General features: G+C 42.3%; 4 protein-coding genes across 4 annotated transcripts; 2 read left to right on the top strand and 2 right to left on the bottom strand.

The window, feature by feature from the left end:
- Positions 1–3265: 3265 nt before the first annotated feature.
- On the bottom strand, positions 3266–13390 carry dhrs3b (dehydrogenase/reductase (SDR family) member 3b). The gene is made up of 6 exons (XM_028576493.1): positions 12597–13390; positions 7720–7863; positions 7274–7393; positions 6618–6856; positions 3846–3971; positions 3266–3743 (listed from the first exon to the last, which is right to left on the bottom strand). Exons 1-6 carry the CDS (start codon positions 12882–12884, stop codon positions 3659–3661), a joined length of 1002 nt encoding a protein of 333 aa, XP_028432294.1. The 5' UTR covers positions 12885–13390; the 3' UTR covers positions 3266–3658.
- A 2153-nt stretch (positions 13391–15543) lies between these two features.
- On the top strand, positions 15544–18427 carry aadacl4 (arylacetamide deacetylase-like 4). The gene is made up of 4 exons (XM_028576959.1): positions 15544–15720; positions 16132–16357; positions 17475–17538; positions 17644–18427. The coding sequence occupies exons 1-4, from the start codon at positions 15544–15546 to the stop codon at positions 18425–18427; spliced, it is 1251 nt and encodes a 416-aa protein (XP_028432760.1).
- A 519-nt stretch (positions 18428–18946) lies between these two features.
- Positions 18947–20750, top strand: cfap107 (cilia and flagella associated protein 107). The gene is made up of 4 exons (XM_028575023.1): positions 18947–19057; positions 19545–19655; positions 20017–20191; positions 20455–20750. Exons 1-4 carry the CDS (start codon positions 18947–18949, stop codon positions 20748–20750), a joined length of 693 nt encoding a protein of 230 aa, XP_028430824.1.
- A 1842-nt stretch (positions 20751–22592) lies between these two features.
- Positions 22593–24884, bottom strand: klhdc7a (kelch domain containing 7A). Its single transcript, XM_028574807.1, has 2 exons — positions 24562–24884; positions 22593–24414 (listed from the first exon to the last, which is right to left on the bottom strand). The coding sequence occupies exons 1-2, from the start codon at positions 24882–24884 to the stop codon at positions 22593–22595; spliced, it is 2145 nt and encodes a 714-aa protein (XP_028430608.1).
- Between the last annotated feature and the right edge of the window lie 2397 nt (positions 24885–27281).

Here is a 27281-nt window from a genome sequence, read left to right as displayed (position 1 = left end):
CTGTCTTTTATTGTGATAAACCTCAATGTGCTCATCTCATTAAACATTAATGAGTTCTGATTCACTGTCTACCATCTGTGAGGTGAAAACGAGCACAACCCCTCCTTAACCTTATTAGTTATTTTTATTGCAGCTCATGATCCCTAAAGCTCTCTGTTTTTTGTGGAGCAATATAACCTGCACTTTTAATTTTGCTTCAATTTAGGTTTGGTTCTCTCTGTTGGTCTCATCTGTATTTGTCAGAATGGCCTTCATGCACTGGACGGCGGACTAGTCTCAAAATTAAAGGTGGAAGTACAACAGCTTCATACAGGGGTTGCTTTGTCAGGTAACTATAGACATTTGGAGGAAACTAGGTGGTACACACACAAATGATTACTAGTTAAACGATTAATCTAGCGATTATCTTTTCGATTAGTCGACTAATCTAACGATTAATTTTTCGATTAATCTAACGATTACTTTTTCAATTAGCGACTATTTCCCCATTGCTCAATTATTAACAATTTACACAAAACAAATTTCAATAAGGTTCAAATCTCTATTTATTAAAATTTTTAACACTGCACTGTTCAAGTAAAATACATTTTTAGTGCAACCTTAAGCCAGATGTAGGCTATCAATCCAACCACAAAATAAAGTCACTTTCAGGAGAAAAACTTAAAGTAAACAGAGCAAGTGCAAAAAGAGTAGCCTGTATTTGCTTTTTTTAACAGTAGATACAATAATGAATAAGCTCTTGTTTAACATCCAAGCTCTTCTCCATTTAAATTTAACTTTAATTATTTGTATCTAAAGGCTGGTTAAGCACTGTAGGGAGGAAAAGTTGGACAGTTTTACAGTTTTTTTGGTCAGTGACGTGTGTGCCGTGCCGTCGTCAGTCTGGGGGGCTGTCGGCGTTCATTTTGGCCAACCTGACATGTGACTTCCACTGAAAAAAGAAATATTGCATAGGTGTCTCAGGTCTGTCCGGGATTGCACAAAATTAAATCTAAGTTCATTGAAAAACAAGCGCAAACACACTAGCAGGGCACTAAAAGGAAGTACAGGCACTGTTACCCTAAGGTACAGTATGAAAGATATACTGACCTGTTTGAGTTTAGCAAAACCTACACAGGTGCAACACTAATCAATGCAATAACCTTCAAAAAGTTGCCTCAGAGAGGCTACATCTAAACTACTATATTTGACACAAAAACTATCTCCATCCACACACGAGTTTTAGCTCCGTAACAGAACTATCTCCGTCCATATTAACACATCTGACAATGTATATCACATGACCATTCACATGCACTGGGCACGGTGTAAACAGGAAGCAGATCATCTTGGTTACTCTGTAGTTGAAAATCATGGATTTATATGTTGAAAATACAAAGAATACTTTGGACAAACAACAATGGTGAAAACTAAGACCAAGGATATATCTGCTTGGACCGACAACGAGCTGGAACTGTGACTGAAAGGTATGTAAGCCTATGATAAGACTGCCTGACGTGCATCTTCATTTCCAAAAGTCTCCGTTTGTGCCCATCCAGACTACAAAGCAACCCCGAAGTTTAAACCAAAATGGAGGCAGCGGTGTTTCCAAATGTCTCTGTTTTAGGGGCTCAGAAACGGCGGAGTAGTGTGGACGCGAGGCGTAAACGTAGCACAAGATTACTTTTTTCAAAACCAAAAGTAGTAGTAGTGCATAGATGTAGCCTGTGTCAACTTTGTGAGCCACATAAAGTCTGTGGACCAAAGATACATGCAGTTTTTAGGGCTAGGTGCTATGCTAACTACATGCATGGGGGGGAAACAGCTGTACAAAAAAAATGAGGCTCACAGTTGGATGTTATATCAAAATGCAATACCGTTTGAAGTTTGGTGTCTTTATGTATTCTTAATTAATACAATCTCAGTCAACATGTTTGAAATGTAACATATATTAAAATATGAATGGAGTGGAAAGAGATGTTTTCACACAGGAATGGAACATCTACCTTTAGGCTTCCCCCATAACATCCCCACCATGGACATAGTCAAGGTGCTGTTGTATCCACCAGGCTATTTTAGTTAATGAAAAAGTTCAATAGTTTTGGCAATAAACATATTTCAGCCTATCTTGCTGAGAGTTGGATATGAAGACCAATATCACTCCCAGCACATATACATAGAAAGATTTTTTTTTTTTACCTTTGGACAAAGGTAGGCTAGCTGTTTCCCCTGCTTTCAAGTCTTTATACTATAGCTAATATAATCGGCTGCTGATATTCTCATCTAATCCTGAGCAAGAACACAAATAAGCACCTTTACCAAAAATGTCACACTATATCCTTTAATATACTGGATTTCAGTTTCATTCAGCTCACATAATCTGAAATCTCAGATCAGTTTCTTCTCTTTGGTTATAGGTTCTCATCAGCTACTGGAGTTAGATCAGAAGCTCCTCGCAAATTTCCCATGGGAAGAGACTTTTGTTTAATTTTCATTCCACACTGTCCAAAGTTTTTCTGACAATCTTTTGGTAATTCAGCTATAAGCTTGTCTCTTCCTGATTTTAGAACATGCTTTTTCTACTTTTTGAATAATATCCTCTATCAAAAGGTTATTGTGAGACTCTGGCATTGATACATCTCATTCATTGTGAATGTACGCAGCTCCCTCCCTCTGTTTGGAGCTAAAGCCTTGGAACATACTCAGATTCATATGCAATAAAGTGAAATAGGCTCCATATTGTCCCTTTCTTTTTAGAGAATTCGCCTCTGGTGTTCATACCAATCACATTTATATGATCTACTACCAAAACATGTGTGGCGGTGGCAGACAAGATTGTATGAGAGTGATTAAAGCTATAAAAAAAACAAATGTGACATATTGGAATCTTTTTTAGCTGTTTACTTTTAACCTAAATAATTAAGGTCTAAAGATGACTGCTGGTCTTTCAGGGCTCAATAAATACAACAGTCTCTCTGCCTGTCCGTGTTCGTTCATTGAATGTGGTTTAGACCTCTCTGCATGTGGGAGGAGGTCCTGACAGACTTGTTTTGAGTTCAATATGTTTATGGAGAATTACACCATTTTCTGACAGCAGGCAACAGACAAGAATACACATGCCTCCCCCAAGCGTATGTTTTATGTTTTGACAACATCGTCTGTCACAGTCACTCTTGCTTGGAATAAATCAAAGGTGCTATGGGAGTCAAAACCCAGACACCAAACAATCTGTACCTCCCAAGTGTTCACTTTTTCTGCTTTCATCATGTACAAAGGACACAGTGCATCTCTAAAACTCCATTTTTATTATCTTGTTTTGATTCAAAGAAGAAATATTCAAAAAAGAAGTGTAAAAACAGGCTAAAACAAGTGTCACAAAAAAAAATCCCAGAATAACTACTGGTTCAGACCTATGCATGGCTTCTGTTCAAAGTGAGAATGGTATTCAGTCCTTCATACTATACACATAGGCACACATATAGATGGGACCCGGGTGTATCCTGCAGTTTATCAATTAATTCTACCTGCAGAAGCAACCGCCTTGCATGTCCCCTAAGTATTTGTCTTCACGCAATCATGGGGCCTCCTCTGTCCTCCTTCCAGATGTATTAAGGTCCATATTCCCTTCAGTACACCCCAGAGCTGTTGAGGGCTCTCTCACGTTATGTGCGATCCAGGTTCATGTCCTCCCTTTGAACGTGTTCATGCAGGTGTAACTCCCAGAAAACCTGTGGATTTCTTCAAGTGAAACTTGTGGCATGAAGCTAAAAAGTGCATAAAGACCAAGGGTGGAGTGTTAAGCATGGAACAAGTATGGTCATTAAAAGCAAGACAAAACAAAGAAAATGTTTTTTTTTTGTAATTACCTTTTTAAAAAGACAAGGGCATGCATAGTCCAGGGCAGGTATAGGTAGGCCTTGTCAGCTCTGACTGCATCCACAGTCCTCTGGGCAACTACCTCAGGTCGGAGAGGTGGAAAGAGTAGGGGAAACCTGCAAAATAAAATATAGCAGTTTTAAGACAAAGTGATCTTTCTGATGAAACCAAGAATGCATGTTCAAGGTGTATCCACTCTTCATAACAAGCCAGTTGGTGGACATTTTAGGTTGAAATTACAGTGCAAACAAATCCCGCTTTCAAGCTAGACATGCTTTTAATGGCAACATAGCAACAAAGTTTAGATCTGTTGGTGTGAGCTGCCAAACTGAGCGTGAAATGTTTTTGATGTTTCTAAAAGCTAGTACACAACAATGTGAAAGGTTGGGTGTACTCATACGCCTATACAAGAACATTCTGTGTTATACATGTAAAGCACCTTACACCGTTCAGCACTATTAAAAAGGTTTAAAGCACCAAGGTTCATTGTCATCTTTAAAGGCCTCAAGGGGGCAGACAGACTGATGACAAATTAATAAATAAATTCCTTAACCCTCGTATTATGTTGAAAAAAAATGCATTGATGATATTACGCGTCAAAATGACCCGTACGGTGTAAATACAATCAAAACAAACGTTTTTTCCTCATCACAAACATTTTTTCCCCCAAAACTATTTTTACCAATTATTTAGTGAAAATATTTACGGTATACACTTGTATATTCCATGCATAGCTAGATTTGGCACTACAGGATGCCCATATTTTGATGCCATACTTGGCAGGCTTGTTGGGCATGTACTGTCAGAAGGGACATCGCCCCCTGAATGGAACATGGCGTTCGTCTACAGTGACATGGGGACCAGGATTGTACAAGAGAGGTAAAATTTCGACCCATTTATCTCATACATCTCTGATCGCAGCTAGTTAGTCTCTTTCACGTCGACCAGCTCTGGTGTTGCGGAACACCCGAGCTATCGTATGAATTGACTCCAGAGACAATGTTGCTTGAAAGATTGGCCTTCCACTCTCTTCATTCCACAGACTGGCAGTTGGTTCTCCCTTTGACTTTTACACTCCAGCTAATATCAGGATTTCAATGTATGCATGCAAGTCAATCTGATCCAGTGGCTTCCATTTCTCTTGAACTACACACCTCCCCTGCAAGTTGGTCATGTCCAGTATGATCCTCTCGATTGGTTGGGATATGAAGAGATGAAATGGTGATTGAATATCATCAACTAGTGTGGCAGAAAATTTTGTGGGGCTTGGAGTCATTTTGACTGCCTTGGCTTCAGTGTGGTGATGATTGCTGCCCATTGTTTTCAGCTGATGTAGACAGTACATAAGACTGGTCCTCTGAATCCTCTTCATCATAGGAAAGTTCACAATCCGGATCGTCCTCGGTCTCTGAAAGATCCTCTGACTCTGAAACCTCTTCCTCTACATCACTATTACCATCACAAATCTGTGCTAAAACTTCTTCAGTTGCAAATCTTTTGGAGTTCAACAGTAAAGAGGACAAGCGTTCACACACACACACACACACACACACACACACACACACACACACACACACACACACACACACACACACACACACACACACACACACACACACGGTTCTAAATGGGTGTTGAAAGTCTCTGGGTCAAAATGACCCGCAACATCCTCTTTGTATACAAACTCTGAACAGACATTCCACTACACATCAGTGTGTCCAGATTTAATGAACAAGTTAATGACCCTAAATGAGGAAATGTCATACAATTTCATGAAGAAAAAGATAGGTTAACCAGTATTTTTGTCAACACAAAAACGCAAATGGGTCAAAGTGACCCTTAACATAAGAGGGAATGAGTCACTAATGAGTCACAAATTTCCTTTTTGAATAAACTCACACTTTGGAGGTTCCCAGCACTGTGACTGTCTTTAATTATGATCTATTAGGGAGTAGCTCATTAGAGAGGAAAATTCACCAAAGTCCATACATTATCTGGGAACCATGAACGTCTATGTAAAATTGTGTGCCAATCCTTTAAGCAGATGAAAAGCTATTTGATTGCAAAGTAAAAATGTGGACCTAATGGTAGCGCTAGATGAAAAGTCAGAAGGATGTCTGGGCAACATATCAATATTATAGTTATCGTGATATGAGACTAGATATCATTTCAGATTTGGGATATTGTTATATCAATATATGACACTGTGTGTTGTCTTTTCCTGGTATTAAAGTCTGCATTACAGTAAAGTGATGTCATTTTCTGAACTTACCAGACTGTTCAAGCTATTTTATTATTTGCCTTTACCCACTCAGTCATTATAGCCACATTACTGATGATTATTTATCAAAATCTCATTGTGTAAATATTTTGTGAAAGCACCAATAGTCAACCCTACAATATTATATTTGGTAAAAAATATTGTGATATTTGATTTTCTCCATATTGCCCAGCCCTACCTTGAATATCACTATATAGCTAATTTCACAGCAATCTATCCAATAACTGTCAAGATATCCACTCTGAACCACAACCTCACAGTGGTGCTAGTGGAAAGGTCAGTGGATCCCTACAGTCAGGCGGATTCATTCTGTTGGGTACATGAATGTACACAATAAGGCAATCCATCCAATAGTTGTTGAGATATTTCACTCTCAAAATGGTGGAATGATTGGACCTAAGGACCGGCATTGCCATCCCTACAACCACGCCGCTGGGTTGGCTAACAATACAAACCAATTACACAAAGCATCTTTAACTACCTGACTCTCATGCCCTGGAACATCTCTGTATTGGTGTGGAAGGGAAGCACAGTGGTGCAGCCAACGCCGGGACAGTCCAGCAGGCCCAGCGTCAGACTCTCCATGAAGGCCAGCGATGAGGCCTTGGAGGTGCAGTAGTCTATGGCCCCAGGGATGGGAGACTGCGACAAGATGGAGTTTATGCACACTACGTGGCCGTGCTGCAGCTCCAACATCCGAGGCAGGAAGGCTTTTGTAGTCTGGGATGAAGAAAGAAAACAAAGGGGAGTATGAAGACAAGGAGGATTGAAGCGTGGAAATAGAAGGTGAATATATATTTAGAGTAAAAAGAACAGAACACAAAAGAGAAACAGACCCACAGTGTAACCACAGATTCAATTTCCATTTCCATGGGGATGATAATTGCATTTCTGTCTGCATATGGCATAGTCTTTTGAAGTCCATTTAAAATAAAAATGAGCCATGAGTTTCAAAATCCTTCTGATGTTTCAGGGGCTTAGAGGCAATTTGGAAATACCCCACTTAACCTGCCATAATAGCGGTCGTGATTGACAAGTCTGCCGTATCAAAATATGAAAATGATAAGGATAATCTGCCAGGAGGAATTCCCCTAACTTCTGCATGCAAACCTCTGCTTTAGTCTCTGCAAGCCTTACCCAGAACTGTCCCATGGTGTTGATGTGTTGGGATTTCAGAAGGGCGTCGTCATCGCTGTTCATCAGACTTTTGCCGTGGACTACAGCTGCGTTGTTCACTAATATTGTAACATCTCCCACCTGAGATTAAAAAGCACAACAAGAAAAAACACTGTCAAAGATCTTATGTGTTCTCGGTTTGCTTTTTGTGAGATGATACAGTTGTGCTGCTCCAGAGCTGTCAGCAATATTCCGCTCTCTTATTCAGATATAGTGTAATCTATACACCAGATGGGAGACAGAGCAGCTCTGAGCCAATATACATACAGCAGCGGAGACAGAGGCATCACAGAGAAAAAAAGTTTATGATGTGTTTCACGACATTTCGACGTGTTTATGATGTGTTTTCTTGACATTTTCTTTGTGTAAGTAGGAATCTCTTTATAACAAATATGAAGCTGGCGTACCTTTTCTCTAACCACCTTGGCTTGCTTGTAAACTTCCTCCCGATTGGCCACATCACACAGGAAGTAATGGCACTCTGTTCCTGAGAGAGAGATCTCTTCTGCAGTTTCTTTGAGGCACTTTTCTGTTCGGCCCCACAAGATCACCTAGGAAAGAAAAAAAAAAAAAAAAAAAGATATATAAAAGAATATAAACAAACAGAGAAATGCTCTGCATTGGAACTGTGCCGAGATCGGAAGCAAATCAAGTGAAGCGTAAGTTATAAGTGGAAGAAAAAGGGTTGTGTTTTACAGTCAGTCATCAACAAAACATTACGTATGTTTTACGCAATTTTTCTGGCAATGAGACATGGTGTAACTGTGGATATCTTTGAGCAGCAATGTTCTTTTCATTCAGAGAACAGAAAGGCCATTTTCACTCCAACAAATAGTTTTCGAGCAAGATTAAAGGCTTGGGGGTTGCTGTGCGAATGAATTGTCTCTTCATCCACCCGGAGACTAAATGAAGGCCAGTCATTTGAGCAGGGAACATGGGGTTGGATGGAGGTGGGGGACTAGTGATTGGGCAATTAGATCTGTCAGTCTTTGGGGTCAGGGAAAGGTAATGAAATCAGGGGGTGAGCCCTCCTCATCTCTCAAACACAAATTCTCAAAGAGATTACACGGCCTGTTGGGCAGATGAGCCCCGTCATTTCTGGTCAGGGAGTCTGAAAACAGTGCATGTGTGAAGTGCTGAGGACGCCAGTGTGGGATTTGGCTGGTCGCCCATGACCAAGGTTAATATTTGAGCAAAAAGTCTTCTGGAAAGTGAGCTTGTGTATGTGAGAGACAGAAAAAGTGATTGTGTGTACGCATACACACACAAAAGAGAGCGCGTCTCTTGCCACTTGCAAGAATTCAATAGCTATAGATGATCGCATGTCGTCTTTTGCACGTCTGTCATCCTGCAGTAAGAGGACACTTTCAGACTGTGCCAATCTTTTCAAATTCACTTAGCATTTATCTAGAGCCAAACAGGCTCATTAGCATGCTGGCAATGACAGTATGCTAATGTCATAGTATAGTAATACTATAATGTCTGATAGTAACAGTAGCAGAAGCAAACCAAACAGAAATATTGACACTGTAAAGCTCTTACAGTCTGGAACGTTTTCTTTATTTCTTCATCAGATCCGAAGCAATAAGGGTTTGGCTCCCTCTGTGAGCGGCCCTTGTTTGAGTTACTTTTGATTGGTTTTTTTGTTTGCTTCATTTGCAAGCCCATTTGAGTAATCAGTGAAGGCAGACAGGTCTTGATAAATAACTGAAAGCTTTTAATAGGATTTGAGCCTTACAAACAAAGCTGACAGCTCTCATTAAAAGTCAGCACTCAAACTGTGCTCTCCTGTTAAAATGTTATTTAATTAATTAGGTTTATCATCCGTCACAGCACACAGGACCCTCAGAACAAACAAGCACTGGCCAAATTCCGATCTGGATAGAAACAGTAAGAAAACAAGTTTTGAATTGACCTTGCAGAAGCCCCCCACGCTATCAGTGATAAAGAAGTGACTGTTCGAACTGGGCATGCCTACCAGGACTTAATGTCAACACACAATGCGGTGGTGGAATGTAACTAAGTAAATGTACTCAAGTACCTTAAGTAAACATTTGAGACACTTGTACTATATTTGAGTCTTTTTTTAATGCCACTTTCTACTTCTATTCCACTACATTTCAGAGGAAAATATTGTATTTTGTACCCCACTACATTCATCTGACAGCTTTAGTTACTAGTTACTTTCCACATTAAGATTTTTGCACACTAAACACATGTAGTTTATAAAGTACGATGGTTTATTATAAACTAAACTACCCAACAATATACAGTACAGGCCTACTAATCCAGCTGAAAGGATTAGCCAATTAAAAACTTAGTTGATTGACAACTGTTTTGATCATTTCCAGTTTTCTAAAATGTGAGGAGTTTTCTGCATTGAGTACTTTAAGTACATTTTCCAGAAGACACTAAAATACTTTTACTTAAGTAACATTTTCAATTCAGGACTTTTACTTGTAAAGGAGTAGTTTTTACAGTGTGGTATTAGTACTTTTACTTAAGTAAAGGATCTAAATACTTCCTCCACCACTGACACACGCTGTAAGTAAAAGCTCTCTAAAAATGTAATGTGGCAAAGCTTTTCACAAGACTTTCAGAGCGAGCGCAGATGCCACTGGCTGTGGTGTATGCCTCCGTGTCTCCAATAGTGCCAGCTGAATTACAGTGATACTTTATCTCTCAGATCTGAATGTATGGGTGGTTATGAACCCTCCTTTTCACACCCATTGTATGGGCCAGCAGAGAGGCGGCACACAGAGGGGGCAGCAGGAGTTCAGGAGGCAGTCGCCTGCCGCTGTCTAATTACTGCGGAGACAGCCAGGTCAGTTGCAGGGCAATACCCAGCTGGGAGCAGTGTGCTTCCCGCCTCCAGCACAACACACACACACGCATACACCCACTCGCACAAACCTGTTGTCAGTGCCCCGGTTTGATTCATCTCCCTCGCAGTGATCTCTTTACGTAATGTTTACAACCACAGGAAAACCCAATATTTTCTGCAAAACCCTTTCTTCTAAAGTGGATGCTGAAAAGTACTTAGAAATGGAGCTTTGAAGAAATATGCTGTTTAGCTGTCAACTATTTACTGGCATTGTTCTGAAACCCTCTCGCAGTGCTCTGAACTTGGATGCCGTGTGTGAAAATACTTTGGTCTGGTTTATTGTTTCAGAGCTTTGCTCTGCAACGGTCCCCCCGCCCCCCCACTACCCCCCACCCCCCCCCCCCACCCCGAACAGCACACTAGAAGACCTGGCTCCCCTCTTGAGTCCCCGGCTCTCCATCGCTGGATTCTTTCATCAGCGCTGTAGTTAGTCTTCCTCACACCGTGAAAACACCAAAGCCTAAAGCAGAGGTAAAAGGAAATTCCGGCTGCCAATCACAAAGGGGCTCAAACTGGGGTGAGCGCAAGTTCGTAGAGGTTAGCCCTATTCATAATTACCGTCCTATTTCCTTTTAGCATGTCTTTAGGCAGGGAGTAATTGTCATACACATTACCACAGGTGTTGTTTTCAAAGCCTTCACACCTAGATAATACCCAACAATGGGGTGCTGAAAAGCATGGTGACATCCTTTGTTGTGCAGCTGCAAAGTAAAGCTTTTAAAACCCACTGGTTTCTTCTTGCTCATTCCCCAAGGAAATGGCATTGAAAGACAGAGGGAGGCAGTTAGTGTTTCATTCAGCTTTTAGCAATGTTTTCAAGCTGCTAAAATTGCGCCTTAAGAGAGGATCTGAGACGTGGGGCTTGTGTCACACATGTACAGATAATTACAACCCGCAGCTTTCAGCTGGGCTGCTCAACGCTTCCTACCAGGGAAATTACTACCACTTTCTTCCATTTGCAATGATGACTCCCATCTGACGTGATCAAAAATAGAGCTACTCTGTATTAACACATTACTGCTAAAAGGGACACCAGTGGCTCATTAGGCACTCAGCTGTGTAATGTTCCCCCACTGGATTGGTAGACAAACCGTAGGTGGAAATGATGATGGGAATGGAGGTTGGCCTGACCTGCAGCGATGAGGAACTTGTCTATGTAGCCGCTGAAGCATTTCAGGCCCATGTGACGGCTCCTTGTTAGGGGGGTGAGGGATGGGGAGAGTGGGCGAGATGGGAGGGTGCATGGTTTTGACGAGTGGGGGGATTCTCTGAAATTGGCAGGACTGGATGAATAGATTTTAAACTGATTTACTATGAGAATTTTAATTATACCTTTTGGGCTCGCAAACACTGCATCCAATGGATCTGTCTAACTCTAACTGATTAAGTAATGTAATCAGAAAACTTTTGGATCCCCTTAACATTAAAATCCATAGAACAGGATGTTACACAGTTGATTCTATTCTAAAGAATAATGGAAACATGGGTGAAAGCATGCACAAATCACCTTCACAATTCAGCTGTAAAAACACAGTGATGAATCATAGTTAAAATTCCATTTTAAGCTGTCATCTGAATACAATGCATTTCAGTTACTGTAACAGACATTTGTACATTAGACTAATCCAAGATAATGTAATCAGTTCCTCCCTAACCCCTTTTTGTTAGGTTGTTTTGTTCATTTAGTGTTGCATACACTCCATAAAAGGCCTTGAAAATAAAACATAATCTGGTTTTTATTATTATTTCTGGTGTTGTACTATGTTGCCATATTTTCATAACAGTGCAGACTGATCAACACATGCTTAACAAACTATAATAGGGTAATAGGCAAGGCTGACACTTTTTGCACGCGCACTCACACACACACACACACACACACACACACATTCAATGCCTTTAACACAGCCTAAATCTTATACAATACGATAACACACTTTCTAGACATGTCAGTCATACCAGAATCAGCCAGACCTTTAGCAGGGTGGATGTCAGCCTAGTGCTGCACTTAATCACATCAATCAGCCATAAAGGCTGCCCAGACCTGCCCTCTGGTTGACCCAAGCTGTTGTGCAATACTCAACCAAAATTGAGGGCAGTGTTTCGTCTCACTGGACCAACTAGGCGGTTATGATCCCTGCTTCAATAGAACAGTGGAGCAACAACACACATGGGGCAGGGTGGACAGGACTGAGCAGGCTACCTGAACCGGAGGGTGGGGGGGGAATTCTGGCTGCCCAATTACTACTGCTGGTTTTGACACAAACTAAACCTACAACAGAAGCATGCCTTAGCAAGACAGATTGCATTCAAACATAACTTGCTGATGCATGTCTTTGCTAAGGAGTGGAAGGAGCAATGTGGCTGCAACAAGTTGTCTATATGGTTAGATGAAATTACCTTTCTGGCCCCCTGCTTGGCAAACTCTTTGGCCAGGTGCCGCCCGATGCCTCGTCCCCCACCGGTGATCAATACCACCTCCTTGGTCAGGTCCTTCCTTGTGCTCGGCAACAGCGAAAACAAACTTGCTTTGAGTATGTAATAGAGCATCTGAACGGGGAAAAGACACATGCGACACGCGCTTTTCAAATCCATCTCGAAAAGTGCTCGCGGGCAGCCGATAAGTAGGCTATAGCCTATAATGTTTACGCTGCAAGTTGACGTGCACACACACATACACACACACATACACACTGATATCCCCTCCCAACAGTGCCGGGGCAGCGACTTGCGAGCTCCTGCAAGTTTATCCACATGCAAACAATTTCATCTGCAGCCTCAGAAACTGTTGCATGAGTAATCCACTGGCGATGGAATATTAAAAAGAGTGTGTGACTTCAAGGAGCTCGGACATGACAGTCGACGTGCATCACGCTCTGGAGATGAGTGAGTGAGTGATCAGTCATACGCCTGTCAACCTTTGGTAGAGACGCAGAGACGTGAAGTCCAGGCGGCGCTCCTTGATGTGCGCTACTGAACCCGCTGGGCTTTTACTGTTGTGTTCCTGTCCTGTCCTGTCCTGTCCTGTCCTGTCCTCCTGTCCTGTCCTACCTTATATATCACCGCCTCTGCCCTGGCGTCGGTACTTCCACTAGTGAAAAGCCCTGGATGAACCTAAAGGGGAGGTTTGTATGGGCATTAATCCTGATTGACATGTTAAGTGGATGAATATTTTTGCTCCAGAGCCCGTCTGCTCTGAGTGGTTGCGTACTTGCCTCTTCCCCCACCCCCTTCGTGTGTCTACAGAGGTGGTTCTCAATCTGTGGTCCAGGGCCCCCCAGTGGTCGCACCGCTGCGTCCCAGGTGGGCCCAATCTTGTTTGGGAAAGTTTCACTTTATTAACTTAACCTCGTCGCATGACGTGCAGAATAACAATGCCAATGTTTAGATCACAGGTTCCACTGACAGTTCGAAGTCAATGCAAAATCAACAACCAAACTATTCTCATGTAAGAGTGCCAGATGGGGCTATTTGGTCAAGGGATTCATAAACATAAGTGAGGTCAGCTAATCCTTACTCAGACCCCCCTATTAATTAAGTGAAGACATAAGCAAACAAACCGTGAATCAGCTAAGTAGTAGTAGCCTAATAAACAAACACACAACTGACAAACCTGACAATTGTAACCATAACACGGACCCCTCAAAATAAGTTGGCCATAGATAGATAGCTAGGTAGATAGATATATAGATAGATAGATAAAGATGTAAACCCATATTGCCCAATGTAAAGGTAAGCACATCCAACATTTTCAGTTCTTGTATATTTAAAAAAATATTTAGCATGTAGGCTATCTATCTATCTATCTATCTATCTATCTATGATAAAGAATATACAAGAACTGGAACATGTCTGATGTGCTCACCTTTACATTGGGCAATCTGGGTTAAAATCTCATACTAACAAGCACATCCGTTGATGGATCTCTGCTCTCTCCAGCCTCAATATTTGGATGCTGACAAACAAGTGTGTGTAGCCTCATAATGTACATTACATTACAAACTACATTTGTATCAATTTCCTATGTGCAAAGCCACATCAGTTATTGGAACCCAATTTGTTTTGCGGTAACATTTGGTGTTTTTGAAGCAGACTACATCTTTCCGTTATGTGTGACAGTGCAATTTGGAAAATAGGTCAGCCCAGTCTCAGAAGCTTGGCAAGGTGACAAACAGAAAACCGCGTGAATACCTCCTAAACAAATCCTATGAATTCATGAGCCTCAGACAAGATTCCAGTCTGTGATTTTTGGCCCTGGCACTGTGATTTTTACTGGGTATCGCTGAATGCAGGGCTTTTTCAGCAACTGGGATGGGTTTAAAGAGCAGCCTCACAATGGTTGCTTTGTGCTGGGCTCAGCTACTTAGGGAAGGCAGAGAGGCTCTAGAGGGCTGCTGAAAACTCCAAGACAACACGACTCCAGATGCTGTCTTCATTTTGGAAAATTTCTGAGATTTACAAAATGTGAACCCAAAGTCACGTTGCACTGGAAGCTCATACCAAACCAAAAGTATTCTCAGTTGAAGTGAAATTAGATTTAGTGGATTGGCAAAAACAAGAAAAAAGTCCAAAGATATGCATTGAAGCGAGTGGCAAATGGGTTTAGGCTGCATGCAGAATGCAAAAATGTAAACAGTGTATATTTCAGAAGGCACTGTTTATTTATACTCATGCTATCACTGCCATCTACAGATCAGTCGTGAAAGTTCAGATTAGGCTGTTCTTAGTCAGCCTTCACTCGGATCATCTCTGAACATTTCCTTCCCTTAGATACCAGACAATTAAAATGCCACTCTGTGCCGAATGCAGCTGTAAGCAGCAGAGCTTCCTCAACACAAGGGCCATGAAAGAAAGCAGGAAAACCACCGAACAACCTTCAGATATCTGATTGTCTTTGGCTGTGCGATAGCCAAGTTATTGTACTGTCATACTGTCTTTCTTGTATGTCTGTCTGTCATGGGAAATCCCTAATAACATTTCAACTAAAAAAGATATCTGAGAAAATATCGCTAGGGATTGAAAGGCATCTTAATGATTACTATGGAAATGTATGAGTAAATACAAAACTGCTCTATTAACATCAAATATTTAGTGCAATATTCCATAGTGAAACAACTTGGATTCTTAGGAAAACATGTACAGTAATTACTTTGACTACACAGCCATAAAATGCGTTCAAGAATATCATTAGTTTTTCCTGGGCAACAGGCAGCCACATGTCATTAAGTGAAAACAAGGTCAAAATGCATCGCACGCAGAAGTGGGAGGGGTGCAAAGAGGCTGAAAGCAGGTAGATAAAACATTTACTCCTAATGACTTACCTTCAGCAGAGTATACCAACAAAACCATGGACATTGGCTGGGCAATTTTTATAATTGGCTTTGCTGCTCTTGTTGCAGCCTTCCTCCTTCTGGTAATTGGACTTGTGTACTCTGAGTTGATGAATTCAGACATTCCTCGAGGAGTTGCAAATAGTGGGAGACTGCACATGGTTCATGGCTTGTTTGTTGGCATAGCAATTGTGGTGAGTATCTACAGCATCTATAAAAATGTCCATGCTTATTATGTTGTGTTCCTTCATGTTCTGTTTGTGGTATATTTCACTTTTGTTGATTATTGAATTAAGTTATTATTATAGTGTATAGGATAATGCCTCTGCTTGTGCATTAAAAAAAGGCCTTTGTCAAAGAAGGCTGTCCTTTCTTTGTCCTCCAGTAACTGATAAAGCTTAGATCAGAGAAATTTGAGATAAGAAATCAAGTCTAACAAAGGTGTAAAAAAGGCAAGGTCATGTGTTCCACTTCTTTGAAGTTGTCACAGTAAATATGGTCTCTCAGTGAGAATAACTTTTTACTTTGACTTTAGCTATCAAGATCACATTGTTTTCAATTGTAACATTTCTCATTTCTCTTGTTCTGATTCCTCTCCTTAAAAGGGCCGGATCCTACATCGCCTGGGTATTTGCCATCAGGTCAGCTTTATCCGATGGTTTGTGGCCTGTTTTCTGACTCGCTTAAATCCAGTTCCTGTGGGCCTGCGAGTGAAGGACCTGAAGTTCTCTGAGGTTCCAGTGCGGGTCTATGAACCCACCAGTGTGTGCAAGGGCTTGAGAAGAGGTCTTGTGTATTTTCATGGAGGAGGATGGGTGTTGGGCAACATAGGTACACAAAGTTCACATCATTTACTAGTAGAAAATTATGATTTAAAGGTACAATATGTAACATTTCTGCTTTAAAATGTCTAAAAATGACCATACTATGTTATTTATCTTACACTATCCCAAGTGTTTCCACCAAATGTCAAACCCAGAGAAATCTGTTATTTTATTTTCAGACACGGCACGTTACCTTTAGTCGCCCGTCAGTGGCGTCATATAACCTTTCACCCTCCAGTTACTCTAACTTCCGTCAGAACGCTGGCACCAAGATGATACGTTCAGGAGTAATTGTAAATCATACAATGTCGAAGAAAAAAAATACTTGTAACCGTTATACTGCTTTTTTGCCATACAGCATCATTTTGTGATTAATTACATCCCACTTTTTATCACAGTAATACAACAGAGACCTTATCTATTTTGAAAGTTCAATATCGATACCAGCTTGACGTTACTACAACGTGCTAACGTTGATGCTAAAGCTTTGTGGGTAACATTATGGGTTAAGCACCAAAACGAAAAGTTAAGATTACTGAAAAGTGAAGGTGAGATAATTCCGGCCAGCTGGGAGATGTTCTGCTGCTGCACAACAGGCATTGGACGTCCTGGCTCGCTATCGCGGAGATTTCCCCGGCAATCCCCACCCACACCCGTCTCTCAGCCTCATTTAGTAGCTAGCTAGTGTTACAACAAACCCCGTCTGCCCCGGTGTTGAAACCATCCAAAAAGTGACATTGATATGTGAAATATTTTGTGTTTGAGCTGCTGGCTACTATTAGCTTGCTGGCTCACTAGCTAACTGGTCAGCTACAAATAAAAATCTAATCAAGAAAAACGTAATTATGTTGGGGAAACTGCAGATATTTTATTACAATAACATGAATAAACGTTACTAAACGTAACGTGAATAAACAATGCTACGTTGCATCTCTGGATATGTTTATGTTTATTTAATCCAATTAATTTCTTAAATAATATTATGCTCTCTGAATACACAAAAGGAGATGCGTGTCGGTAGAGAGGGAAACAAAAGGTTGTCATGTTCCGTCTGCAGTGCTTGGTTGCTTCTTATAAAAGACCCCATCTTCTGCTAACTGTGATGCCCTCTGAATCCTCAACAGATTCTGTTGATGAAGTCTGCCGGCACATCGCCAAGGAGTCGGACACCACTGTGGTTTCTGTTGGGTACTGAACATTTTTAATGCACGTAAATAGCCCAAACTTATTTCGCCTTCCAAGTAGCCAGCATTCATCATATTATCCCTCTGTCGTCCCTCTCACCCCTCTCAGGTACCGATTAGCCCCTGAGCACAGGTACCCTGCCCAGCTGGACGATTGTGAGACTGCGACGTGTCACTTCCTGTCTGTGGCTGAGGCACAGTTTAGCGTGGACTCTAGCAGAGTGGCAGTCGGAGGCGACGGCACTGGGGCTAACCTGGCAGCAGCACTGTGCCAAAGGTTGGCGGGGAGAGAGGTCGGGCATCTGCTGTTCCCCTGCGCTCAGGTCCTCGTCTACCCAGCCCTCCAGATGGCAGATTTCAACTTGCCCTCATACCAGCAAAATCATGCTGTGCCCATATTGTTTCGTGGCCGTATGGTGTTCTACTTCCTGCAATACCTCAATGGGGACATGTCTTTGTGCCAGGACGTGTTGGAAGGCATCCATGTCCCCACTGAGCTCAAGCCATGCTACGAGGATTGGCTCTCCCCTTCCAACCTTCCTCCTGAGTTCCTCACGCGGGGTTTCAGCGAGCACCCAACCCCAGAATATGACGGGCAGGTGTATCACGCGATCAAAGCTGGTTTGGAACATGAGGTCTCACCTTTATTGGCGGAAGATGATGTCATTGAGAAAACACCTCCTACCTTCATACTCACCTGTGAGTATGACGTCCTGAGGGATGATGGGATTCTTTACAGGAAACGGCTGCTGGACTTGGAAAAGGAGGTCACCTGGCGACATGTGATGGATGGTTTTCATGGCATGATTAACTTTTTCAAACAGGGCTGGCTCACTTTTCCCTCTGCAGCGCAGGTTGTGGATAGTGTCGTTGACTATATGAAGACACTGTGAAGATCATGATCATGCCATGTACCTTATTCTACTTTCCATTTTGTTTAACATTTTAATAAACAAAACGTGCCTTGAGTCACAGAGTTTTCTTCTTCATTAAAGTGTTCACAGAAGACAAAAAAAACACCCACAAAAACACCCACATAAATCGATAAACAAAACCTGTTTTGTTGCAAATATGAAAAAGTAGCCGGAGGACACAAAGTAAACAGTTTCTGGCAACATTTTAACAATATAGCGTAGGCTGCTGAAAGGTAAATGTTGTGCACTCGGATATGTATCTCTTTTTAACTCAGATGTAAGACATCACTGGTTTGTTTCCACTATACTATGCTTGCCTCCCCTTTCAATGTTTGCTGTATCCATAGCAACAGAGCTCTTCTATTTCCCCTCCACTGCCTGTGCAGTTATGGGGTCAGGTGAATGTGCCTACATGCTATATGTTTGACTAGCTTAACCATGTTCTTCTAACAGGACTTCAGATTTCCCTGGTTAGGTACGTTTGACACCAGGTAAAGCATGCACCAAACAGGGACTGTGCAGGATAAATGGGCCCAAACTGGCTGGAGGATAGAGCAGAAATATGCCAACAAAGTGTTGGTAGGCAACTGGGCGGAAGAAAGGCTTCAGGTAGGCATTTTGTCTGCTCATTGCCTATTTCACTTTTATGCCTGTGTCAAAATACAATGGTCGGATTTAAGCACATTCACAACTTCAATTGAATGAGATCACAGACTAGTCATGCTTTTTCTTACTGCGGATACAAAACATACTGTCACACCAGTGGCTGGCAGCCTGCCAAGGGTTTTTGTAGCACCTCAGTTGGTAGTCAAATCTATAGCAAAGTGATTAGGCAGCTTCAGTTCAGCTACCTCAGCACAGCCTCCTGGTGGGAGAGGCTCGAGCTGGAGACTAATTGCATCGACGTGAGGTTCGGCCACGGGCTGCTAGTTCACGATCTGAGAGGAGAAATGACTTGAGAAACATTGTACAACAGTGCGGATCGATAGTGAAGTGTGAGCTTTGCTGATCGTTGCGCTGGGCTCATGTCGCTTTATTGCCCCCTCCCCACTTCCTCACTCTTCTTTGCAATGTCTGTTTACTCTATTTGACACAGTTCACTCGGGAGCCACAGACAGCCAACAGCACCAACCGTGTAGACTACCGGCCCCACTGGGACTTCAAGCCAGACGTCTTTGAGAGACGATCTGCCCTGCTGAGAGCTGAGGTCAGCCTTTTAACTGCTCATTCATGGCATTAACACCAATTGAATGCCTGTCACAACCCTGCGAGTCAGGGATTTCTTCTCCAGATTGTGGCCACTTCTGCATATTATTGACAACCAAGATAAAGGCCTGTGATAAAACTCTTTATGAAAGAAAGTTTCAGGTCAGACTCAGCAGTCATGAAAAATGTGTGAAATCATCAGTCCTACAGGCACTTAAAGGCTAGTTAGAGCTATTTGCTGCTGTCACATGGTGAGCCTCTTGAAGATTATTGTTAAAGAATAGGTCATGCCCTCTATATCTTAATCCAGTGAAGGCCAATGCATACAGGCTACGTCAAGACTACTGTGTATTTTCTTCCAGGGGCTTCCATCCAAGCTGCTATTTGCCCACTGTGGCCCGCCATCCTCTAATTACTTTGTCACGCACTATGAAGAGAGATACCAGTGTAAACATACCAATGCTTTGCCCACTCTGCTGCCCGGGCATCCAGACAGCTTGACATGGCAGCTTGAGAGGTCTGACCGGCCAATTTCTGGTAAGACCAGTTTTAAAGTGTTATGCCATTGCTGCCTGAAGGTACAGATTATACATGGGAAATTACATATTAAAGCATCCCAGCACCACTGCAGAGCTCAAATACTTTGCCACATTGAATTTTGTATGGACAAAAGATATCAGCAGTTCATGAACAATTAACTCCTGGCCCCAGATGCCTTTTATTTTTCCAAATCAGTCACCGGTGTAATTAATGGCTGCAGTAATGTGACAGTTAACTTTCTCTTTTGTGTTCCTTTACAGCCCTTCCAACCAACTCTGGCCCGCTGCGGTCCACAAAGCACCGTTTGGAAAAGCAGCAGTCACACCTCCCGTCACTGACTGTGTATAGGTCAGCATACCAGAAGCACCCACTTAGTGCCTTCTGCCAGAGCCGCTTTGCCAGGGCTTCACGCATGCTGTCCAGCCACCTCCATGCAGCCAATCACAACAATAAGGACCTGGATCTGAGGCGGCACTCGCTACTACAAATCCCAGATCATTGTTTGAGTCAACCTCCACAATCACAACTGGCAGAGAGACAACACTGTGACTCTTGAATTGCCTCGCATGCAGCTTATTCATTTAGAAGTGCTGCTGCTGTGTGGTGATTACTTTTTTGTATTAGTCAGCTGCATGTAAAAAAAATGTAACAAAGCAAACAATTTGGTAAAAGTAAATTAAACATGATTCTCATTTTGTCGCTGTGAGGACGACTGTATGTTTACTGTGTGTTGTGCGTGTGTGTGTCTCTGTGCAAGAAGGATGGGGCTATGAATTATGTCCGACCTTCCAGAGGATAATTACATGCAAATTTGCCTTCTCTCTGCACACTTGAAACTCAGAATTGGCTGTTAGTATTACCCTAGATTCACTGTGGAAAATAAATAAATAAATGAAACAAGTGTTGATGCCAGAGCTGACCTGGGTATTGAGGCAAAGCAGAGGCCATGAGTCATCCCAGGCAACATCTGATGGGACGTGTCTAACTTCCATTCCATTAGGTGTTTTGTTACAGGGGATCAAAGTGTTTAATTAGGAAGAATCAAAGATGCTCATGTTTGATGGCCTACCATCTGCGTCTTCCTCCCTCTCCCCACCTGTCTGCTGCCTTCCCGTGCAGCTGAAGCCCTCGGTTTCACCCACTGTTTAGCTAGTTAGCCGCTCCACTGTGCTGCTGATGCCTGCATGTCACATGGCGCCTCTGTGTTGTGGGAAGTCGAGGGCTTAACATGTTTCACCCAAAGCACAGTTGTGTTTGCCTTGAGAGCCACATGATGGTGCTATAGCAGCACGTTGCTCTCTTAACCTGTCAGGGTGTCTTTGAAGTCCTCAGCATTGCAGAGAAAGATGTGCTTGTAAATGAGCAAACAATGAGTGAATGAATTTGTTATTTGTATCATTCTTAAGCTCATTTTCATTCTAAATGTATTTGCTCAACACCTAAAATAAGTATTTAGATTGTTGCCGTGTTATTCTACCAAATACTGGAATAGACATTTGGCTTAATAGCCTTATTCATTAATTGTGGATTAATATGCAATGCATGACATTCATACATTTATTTAATAAAACAATAGATAACAAAACAAAGAGATTTAGTTGGTACAATGAACAAAGATAAATCATAAGTCTCCTTCTGGCAAACCTAAGGAGAGTGACTAAAATTACAAAAATAATAGAAAGTCTGAGTGTTGGAAGTTTCAAAAGTGGTGACAAAGGCTTTTAGAAGCCCACCTATCTACATTGTATGACAAACCCATTTACATCCTGTCATATTTAAAGAGCAACTGTATATAATTGCATTGTATCCAGGCCACTGTGTAAGTTATATATGCGCCCTACACAGTGGAGCACAGTGATAAATTATCACTATATTGCTCAATCTTTGAAATGTGTTAGAGTTGAATGAGCTCATTTACTCTGAGACTTATTTATAAATTATCTTAAGAGGTTAAGCATCTGGAATGATATAAAACTAACTTAATGGCAGAAAGGAGTGGCAAATCAAAGAAGCAAACAATTTACATGGCAGCACATCCTGCGTAAATCTAAGCAAACATTGGTTTGACTACCATTAAGGGTCCAATATTTTACATCTACTGCCAGAGATTGAGACATAAGAAACACATGCTTCTTTGTGCAATACCCAATCCAAGAAAATAAAGTAGTTTAAGAAACAGAAACTTTGTGGCTTTGTGGAAAGGTGATCTTAATAACACCTAAAAAAACTTATTACAACACAGTAATTACAATTTTGCAATAACATTTGAAGCTGGGTTGAGCATAAACCTGGGCAAAGCAAACCCATTCAGTCAACAAGGAACTTGATGTAAAGCTTTCTCCTGTATGAATACTTCGTCACCACCTAATCTTATCATTAATGGAAAAGTGAATCCTCCTTACACACTGGTCTGCCGAGGCTTCTTATCAGGGAGGGAAAGGACAAAGGGGAAAAGTATGCCCTTTGCTGCAGAGAGGACACTCAAATCCTCATCTATGAAGCCTGGAGAGATCCCATCAGCCTCGAACCTAATGGTGAACTGGCGGTTGACGCAATAGATTGTGTTGTCCGTCGTGACACACTGGAAGGCAGGGCAGTGCTGAAGCCTTTTGGAGCTGCACTCGTACCACATTCGAGCCACTGTATGGTAGCGATACACACTGACACCCAGCAGCGGGTTCACATCAAACCGATACAAAAATCTCCCCACAGCTACCATATCTGCAGTTCTGTCTTTGCTGCCTACTAACAGACTTGGCCTCCAGGTGTTGGTTTTGGGGCTGTAGCGCAGTAGCATATATCTAAGAGTTCCCCCAGAAACAAAAAGCTCTCCGCTGCACACTGTCACGTGATGTGCCACAGCAAATGTTTCATTAGGCAGTGGAGCCACAAAAGTCCATCTGTCCAATCGCGGGTCGTAGCGCTCCACTGAGGAGAGGCACTCCCCTCCAATGGCGTAGATGTAGCCCTCCAGAGCTGCCAGTTTGCAGCGAGGCCTGGCTTCATTCATAGGACTGATCTCCTTCCAAATTGATGTCAAAGGATTGTAGCAAAACACTCGCTTTGAGGGCGTCATTTCTCTGTCTGTGCCCTGACAGCCCAGTGCCACAAATAAGTAGTTATCCATTGTGCACATGGCACAGGCTTTAGAGATGACCTCCTGTGGGATTAGGCAGAGTGTGTGCCAGGTGTTTTTGTGGTCATCATAACAGTACACTGCACTGGATGTCCTCCTCTGCTCTGTCTCTGCTGTCTGCCCTCCTGTGTTCCTCGCCCAGTCTTGAGGGTCCATATCTGCCACCATGACAAACCGTCTCCCTTTCATTCTCAGCTTCTGGATCTGATCGCGCTCACCAGCCATTAGCCGCCCATAAAGGTTGGGGTCCCTGAGCACCTGGAGGTAGTTGTCTGACATGACACCCAGGGCAGCTTGCTGCACAGAGGTCTGGCCATGTTTCTTGGCCAGACAGAGTGTCTCCAAACAGTTACCCAGATCGAGTTTACTCTTTAAGCTTTCTAAATCTGTGCCGTCGAGAATTTTTGCTGGAAGGTGTAAAAATGCTGCTACCGTCTCTAGATCTGCCCCCTCCTTCACATTGAGGCCTTTGCTGTCTGTAGAGTGATGGATCATAGGGTGAACGGAGATGGACTCATTGCTGGTTTGGGCCAGAGAGTGAGTCACTGGAGTTGAGGCTCTTGTGTTTAGAAAGGGGATGGGAAGCTCTGACTGCTCTGCTGCAGACAGATAGCTCTCCTTGCGTAGGAGTAAAGGCCTTGCAGGGTGCCTAAGTTTGAGGCTTCCAAGTGAGGAGGGATCCTCAACAGTGCTTTGTGGAAAAACCAGATCACGGATGATGATGGGGCTCAGAGAGGTCGGAGATTCTGTGAGGCTGCTGCCACAACTTCCAAGCTCCACTGGTTGATACTCAGAGTTGCTCTTGTACTGACCCAGCACAGCATTTGAATCTGTAATAGAATGAGAAGAAGACTCAACATAGTAATCATATATCTTTCCACGCACAATCTGCTCTCCTGTTCCCTTGAGTACCACGTTGGCATCCTCCACTTTGATCTCTGCCTTGGAGAGGAAGCTAGAGTAGGCACCCTGGTGCTCCAAGTCCTGCCTTAATTCCCTGCCCACACCCACGCTACCCTCCAGCTTCTGCAAAAAGCAAGGCAATCGGCGCCCCGTTGTACTGGCCATCCCGCTCTCAGTTCGATGAGGAAGGTTCAAAGCAGATCCAAATGAAATATTACTGGTGGCAACCTCTGCCTGCTTCTGATGAGTGAGTATCTGTCCTTTTATGCTGATATCTTGGTCACTATACGACATGCTAAATGCATCCTTACTTTTTTCAGCTCGACATGAACATTCAGCCGGCGTTTCCTCGGTGCTGTCCGATGTCAGGTCATCAGTAGCCGAGTCTGGGTGCAAGGGTCCGGGTCGCTTGCCCCCATCATCGCTGTCATGTTTTGGTGGGCTTTGACATCGTAGTGTCATCTTGCAGTTTTGGCAGGTTGCATTTTCTGGCTCTTTGTTGTCTTTGACGCAGAGCTGAATTTTCTTTGCATCCCTGGAGCTGTAGAACCTGTAGGCCCATGAAACCAGCAGCACGGCAGCCACAGAGAGACTCAGTTTCAACACCAGCTGCATGTCGAACTGGACTCCTAAAAGATTTGCAATGGGCATAGCTGTGGCAGTGATGGTGGGGACGATTGGTTGACTGATCCTATTCAATGTTACTGTCGATGCGTCTCAGTTGACGGTAGCATGCTGTCTGGTTTTCATTGTAAAAGAGCTGCTGTGATCTCATGACTGCGCCTCTTTGCCCAAAGGATCACGTGTAAAATGATACGTCTAAAGGGACTATTTGCATCACTGGCTCTGTAGAGGCGGGGCACTAGTCACGCTGGTCACCTGTGGCAAGTCAGATTCAATAACCATACACAGACTATGTAAATCCTAAATAGATCAATATTTGGTTATGCAATTTGCTGACTCACCCAAGCTTTACCGATAACTAGCCAAAAGGCATCTGAATACATTCTAATCCTCTTTGTTTGTGCTCTGTTGTTGTTGTGGCATATTTTGCTCTTTGGAGTGGTTCAGGTCATTCTTTATTATGCCAATTTGTGAAAATGTCTTTAAAAAAAAAAAAGTCTGTATAAATATCATGGCAGATCACGCTCCTTAACTTGCTCAAACAAACGGCTGGAGCTGCAGGAGGGAAACATGGTTTGAATAAGGGGTGGGGAGTTATGATAGGTGACATTTATCAAGCACTTAATAACCATGATACATCTGTTTGCACAGCCATGCCACAGATCAAAGGTCCTTTTCTGTGCCAGCGCAGATGCTTAAATGACTCCCTCTAAAGATAAGCTGAAGATTGCTGACGGAAAACAAAATGGCAGTCACTTGGTATTATAAACACAGCACTGTAAATAATACAGATAACAGATGGAAAGAGTGTCCACAGAGAAACCTGACAGTGTAATTCATTTCCATACACTATACTGAACATACATCTCTGTCATGTCTCTCAGTGGGTGCTGTCAGACTGTCATTTGTGTTGCCGATATAACACAGTTAAGGGAGTGTGCGGTCAGCAACAGTAAAGTGTTGTTGTTTTTTTAGCAGCACTCTGTGGATCATTTTGAAGGTGCATCACGTGGAGAGGCATAGAGAAGGTGTGTCAGGTGTCCAAGCTGACACGGGCGCTGTTTGGTCATCCGATAGCCAAGCCTGCAGACGATATAAAGGAAACCCGATTCATGGTTGACTACTGAATAATTCACAGATGGGCCAAAGAGGCTTCTTTTTATCCTCACCATTGCTCCCAGCTCAGGTGAACTATCAGAACACCGCTGAGAAAAAAACAACAGGAGTCAGCCATGTGCATTGTAGTGTGGCACTTTCCCTTCTTCTTGCTTGTGCCATCCATGATAGGTGTGCAACATGCGAATGAACAAGAACAGAAGGCCCAAAAGACATTTTTTCAGCAGATGTTTCCTATTTTCTTGTATAGCTGTGGAGATCAGTAAAGCACGGTGGACAGAGTAGTGTGTGTGTGTGTGTGTGTGTGTGTGTGTGTGTGTGTGTGGGGGGGGGTAGTCAAGAATAAAGCTTAGAATTTTTAAGTAATCAATTTTTAAGGAAATAAAATAATTTTAAGAAGCTGAGGTGGCTCAAATTGTATCCTTATAAACCTACACCTAAATGAATAAATAAACCAAAACAGCATTGACGTATAATGGGCAAACAGAACAATTTCTTTACATGTGAATAAAAGGTGCACACAAAAGCTGGCTCTTCTTTTTACATTGATGACCCGATAATTAAGGACAATTACAACTGAAGGGAACAATTAAATGCTTCATATTCATGGCTAAAATAAGAAGTCTTTCTTTCTGGGTAACAGGATATGTACAGTAAGTATTTAAAAGGGTCACATTTATTGTCTGGTCCATGACTGCTTTGAACTAATTTTGATATATTTAAGTTACATGAAGTGTTCATACGTACTAATAACTTGCGGACATTTGTAATACACACATATGCATATACACACAGTGTGTCGTGATGTACTTTTCTATTGGTAGGACAGGTAAGACAATTTGCACATTCTCTAACAGAAGTTAAGAAGAAATAGTAATGGAACTATTTTTCTCTCTTGAATCCCAAGTGAATGAAAAAAGTTTTTAAAAAAAGTGCATGTTAAATTAAAAATGTAAATGATAGCTGAGTTATAATGCTATACAGTGGGTGGACAAGGATGTGTGAACTTTGCTTCCCTCACTGGAATAATTCAAAGTGCATATGACAGTTAATACGGTTTGTGCTATGCAGCTCTCATCTCCAGAATGCAGGAATATGGATTGTACTTTGGCAAGGTGAGCCAATATCCCAAACGGGTAGGTCTTTCTATTCGACTAAGCTTGAAAAATCTCCCCTCTTACCTCTCACCTGGTTCAATCCCTTAATCCCTTACTACATGTTCTGTCCTTAGAATAGCTTAAATTGCAATTCTTGTGAAGTCCAAAAAATGCAGGATTAGTCTGCATTAAGCCACCCTTCACTGTGTGT

Source organism: Perca flavescens, chromosome 4 (genome assembly GCF_004354835.1).
Source record: "Perca flavescens isolate YP-PL-M2 chromosome 4, PFLA_1.0, whole genome shotgun sequence".
NCBI classification, from domain to species: domain Eukaryota; kingdom Metazoa; phylum Chordata; class Actinopteri; order Perciformes; family Percidae; genus Perca; species Perca flavescens.
Note: the sequence above shows the minus strand (reverse complement) of the source record. Positions and strands in the feature narration are given on the sequence as shown.

Excerpts from the sequence above, each read along its gene's own strand:
- dhrs3b (XM_028576493.1), bottom strand. The coding sequence starts at position 12,884 with ATGTGTGTGTGTATGTGTGTGTGCACGTCAACTTGCAGCGTAAACATT. Across the intron at positions 7,394-7,719 it reads CCAAGGTGGTTAGAGAAAAG|GTGGGAGATGTTACAATATT; the intron begins GTACGCCAGCTT and ends TTTTAATCTCAG. Across the intron at positions 3,744-3,845 it reads GCCCTTGTCTTTTTAAAAAG|CTTCATGCCACAAGTTTCAC; the intron begins GTAATTACAAAA and ends TGCACTTTTTAG.
- aadacl4 (XM_028576959.1), top strand. The coding sequence starts at position 15,544 with ATGGACATTGGCTGGGCAATTTTTATAATTGGCTTTGCTGCTCTTGTT. Across the intron at positions 15,721-16,131 it reads TTGTTGGCATAGCAATTGTG|GGCCGGATCCTACATCGCCT; the intron begins GTGAGTATCTAC and ends TCTCCTTAAAAG. Across the intron at positions 17,539-17,643 it reads ACCACTGTGGTTTCTGTTGG|GTACCGATTAGCCCCTGAGC; the intron begins GTACTGAACATT and ends CACCCCTCTCAG.
- cfap107 (XM_028575023.1), top strand. The coding sequence starts at position 18,947 with ATGCACCAAACAGGGACTGTGCAGGATAAATGGGCCCAAACTGGCTGG. Across the intron at positions 19,058-19,544 it reads GGGCGGAAGAAAGGCTTCAG|TTCACTCGGGAGCCACAGAC; the intron begins GTAGGCATTTTG and ends TATTTGACACAG. Across the intron at positions 20,192-20,454 it reads GTCTGACCGGCCAATTTCTG|CCCTTCCAACCAACTCTGGC; the intron begins GTAAGACCAGTT and ends GTTCCTTTACAG.
- klhdc7a (XM_028574807.1), bottom strand. The coding sequence starts at position 24,884 with ATGCCCATTGCAAATCTTTTAGGAGTCCAGTTCGACATGCAGCTGGTG. Across the intron at positions 24,415-24,561 it reads GAAACGCCGGCTGAATGTTC|TCGAACTGAGAGCGGGATGG; the intron begins ATGTCGAGCTGA and ends GAACCTTCCTCA.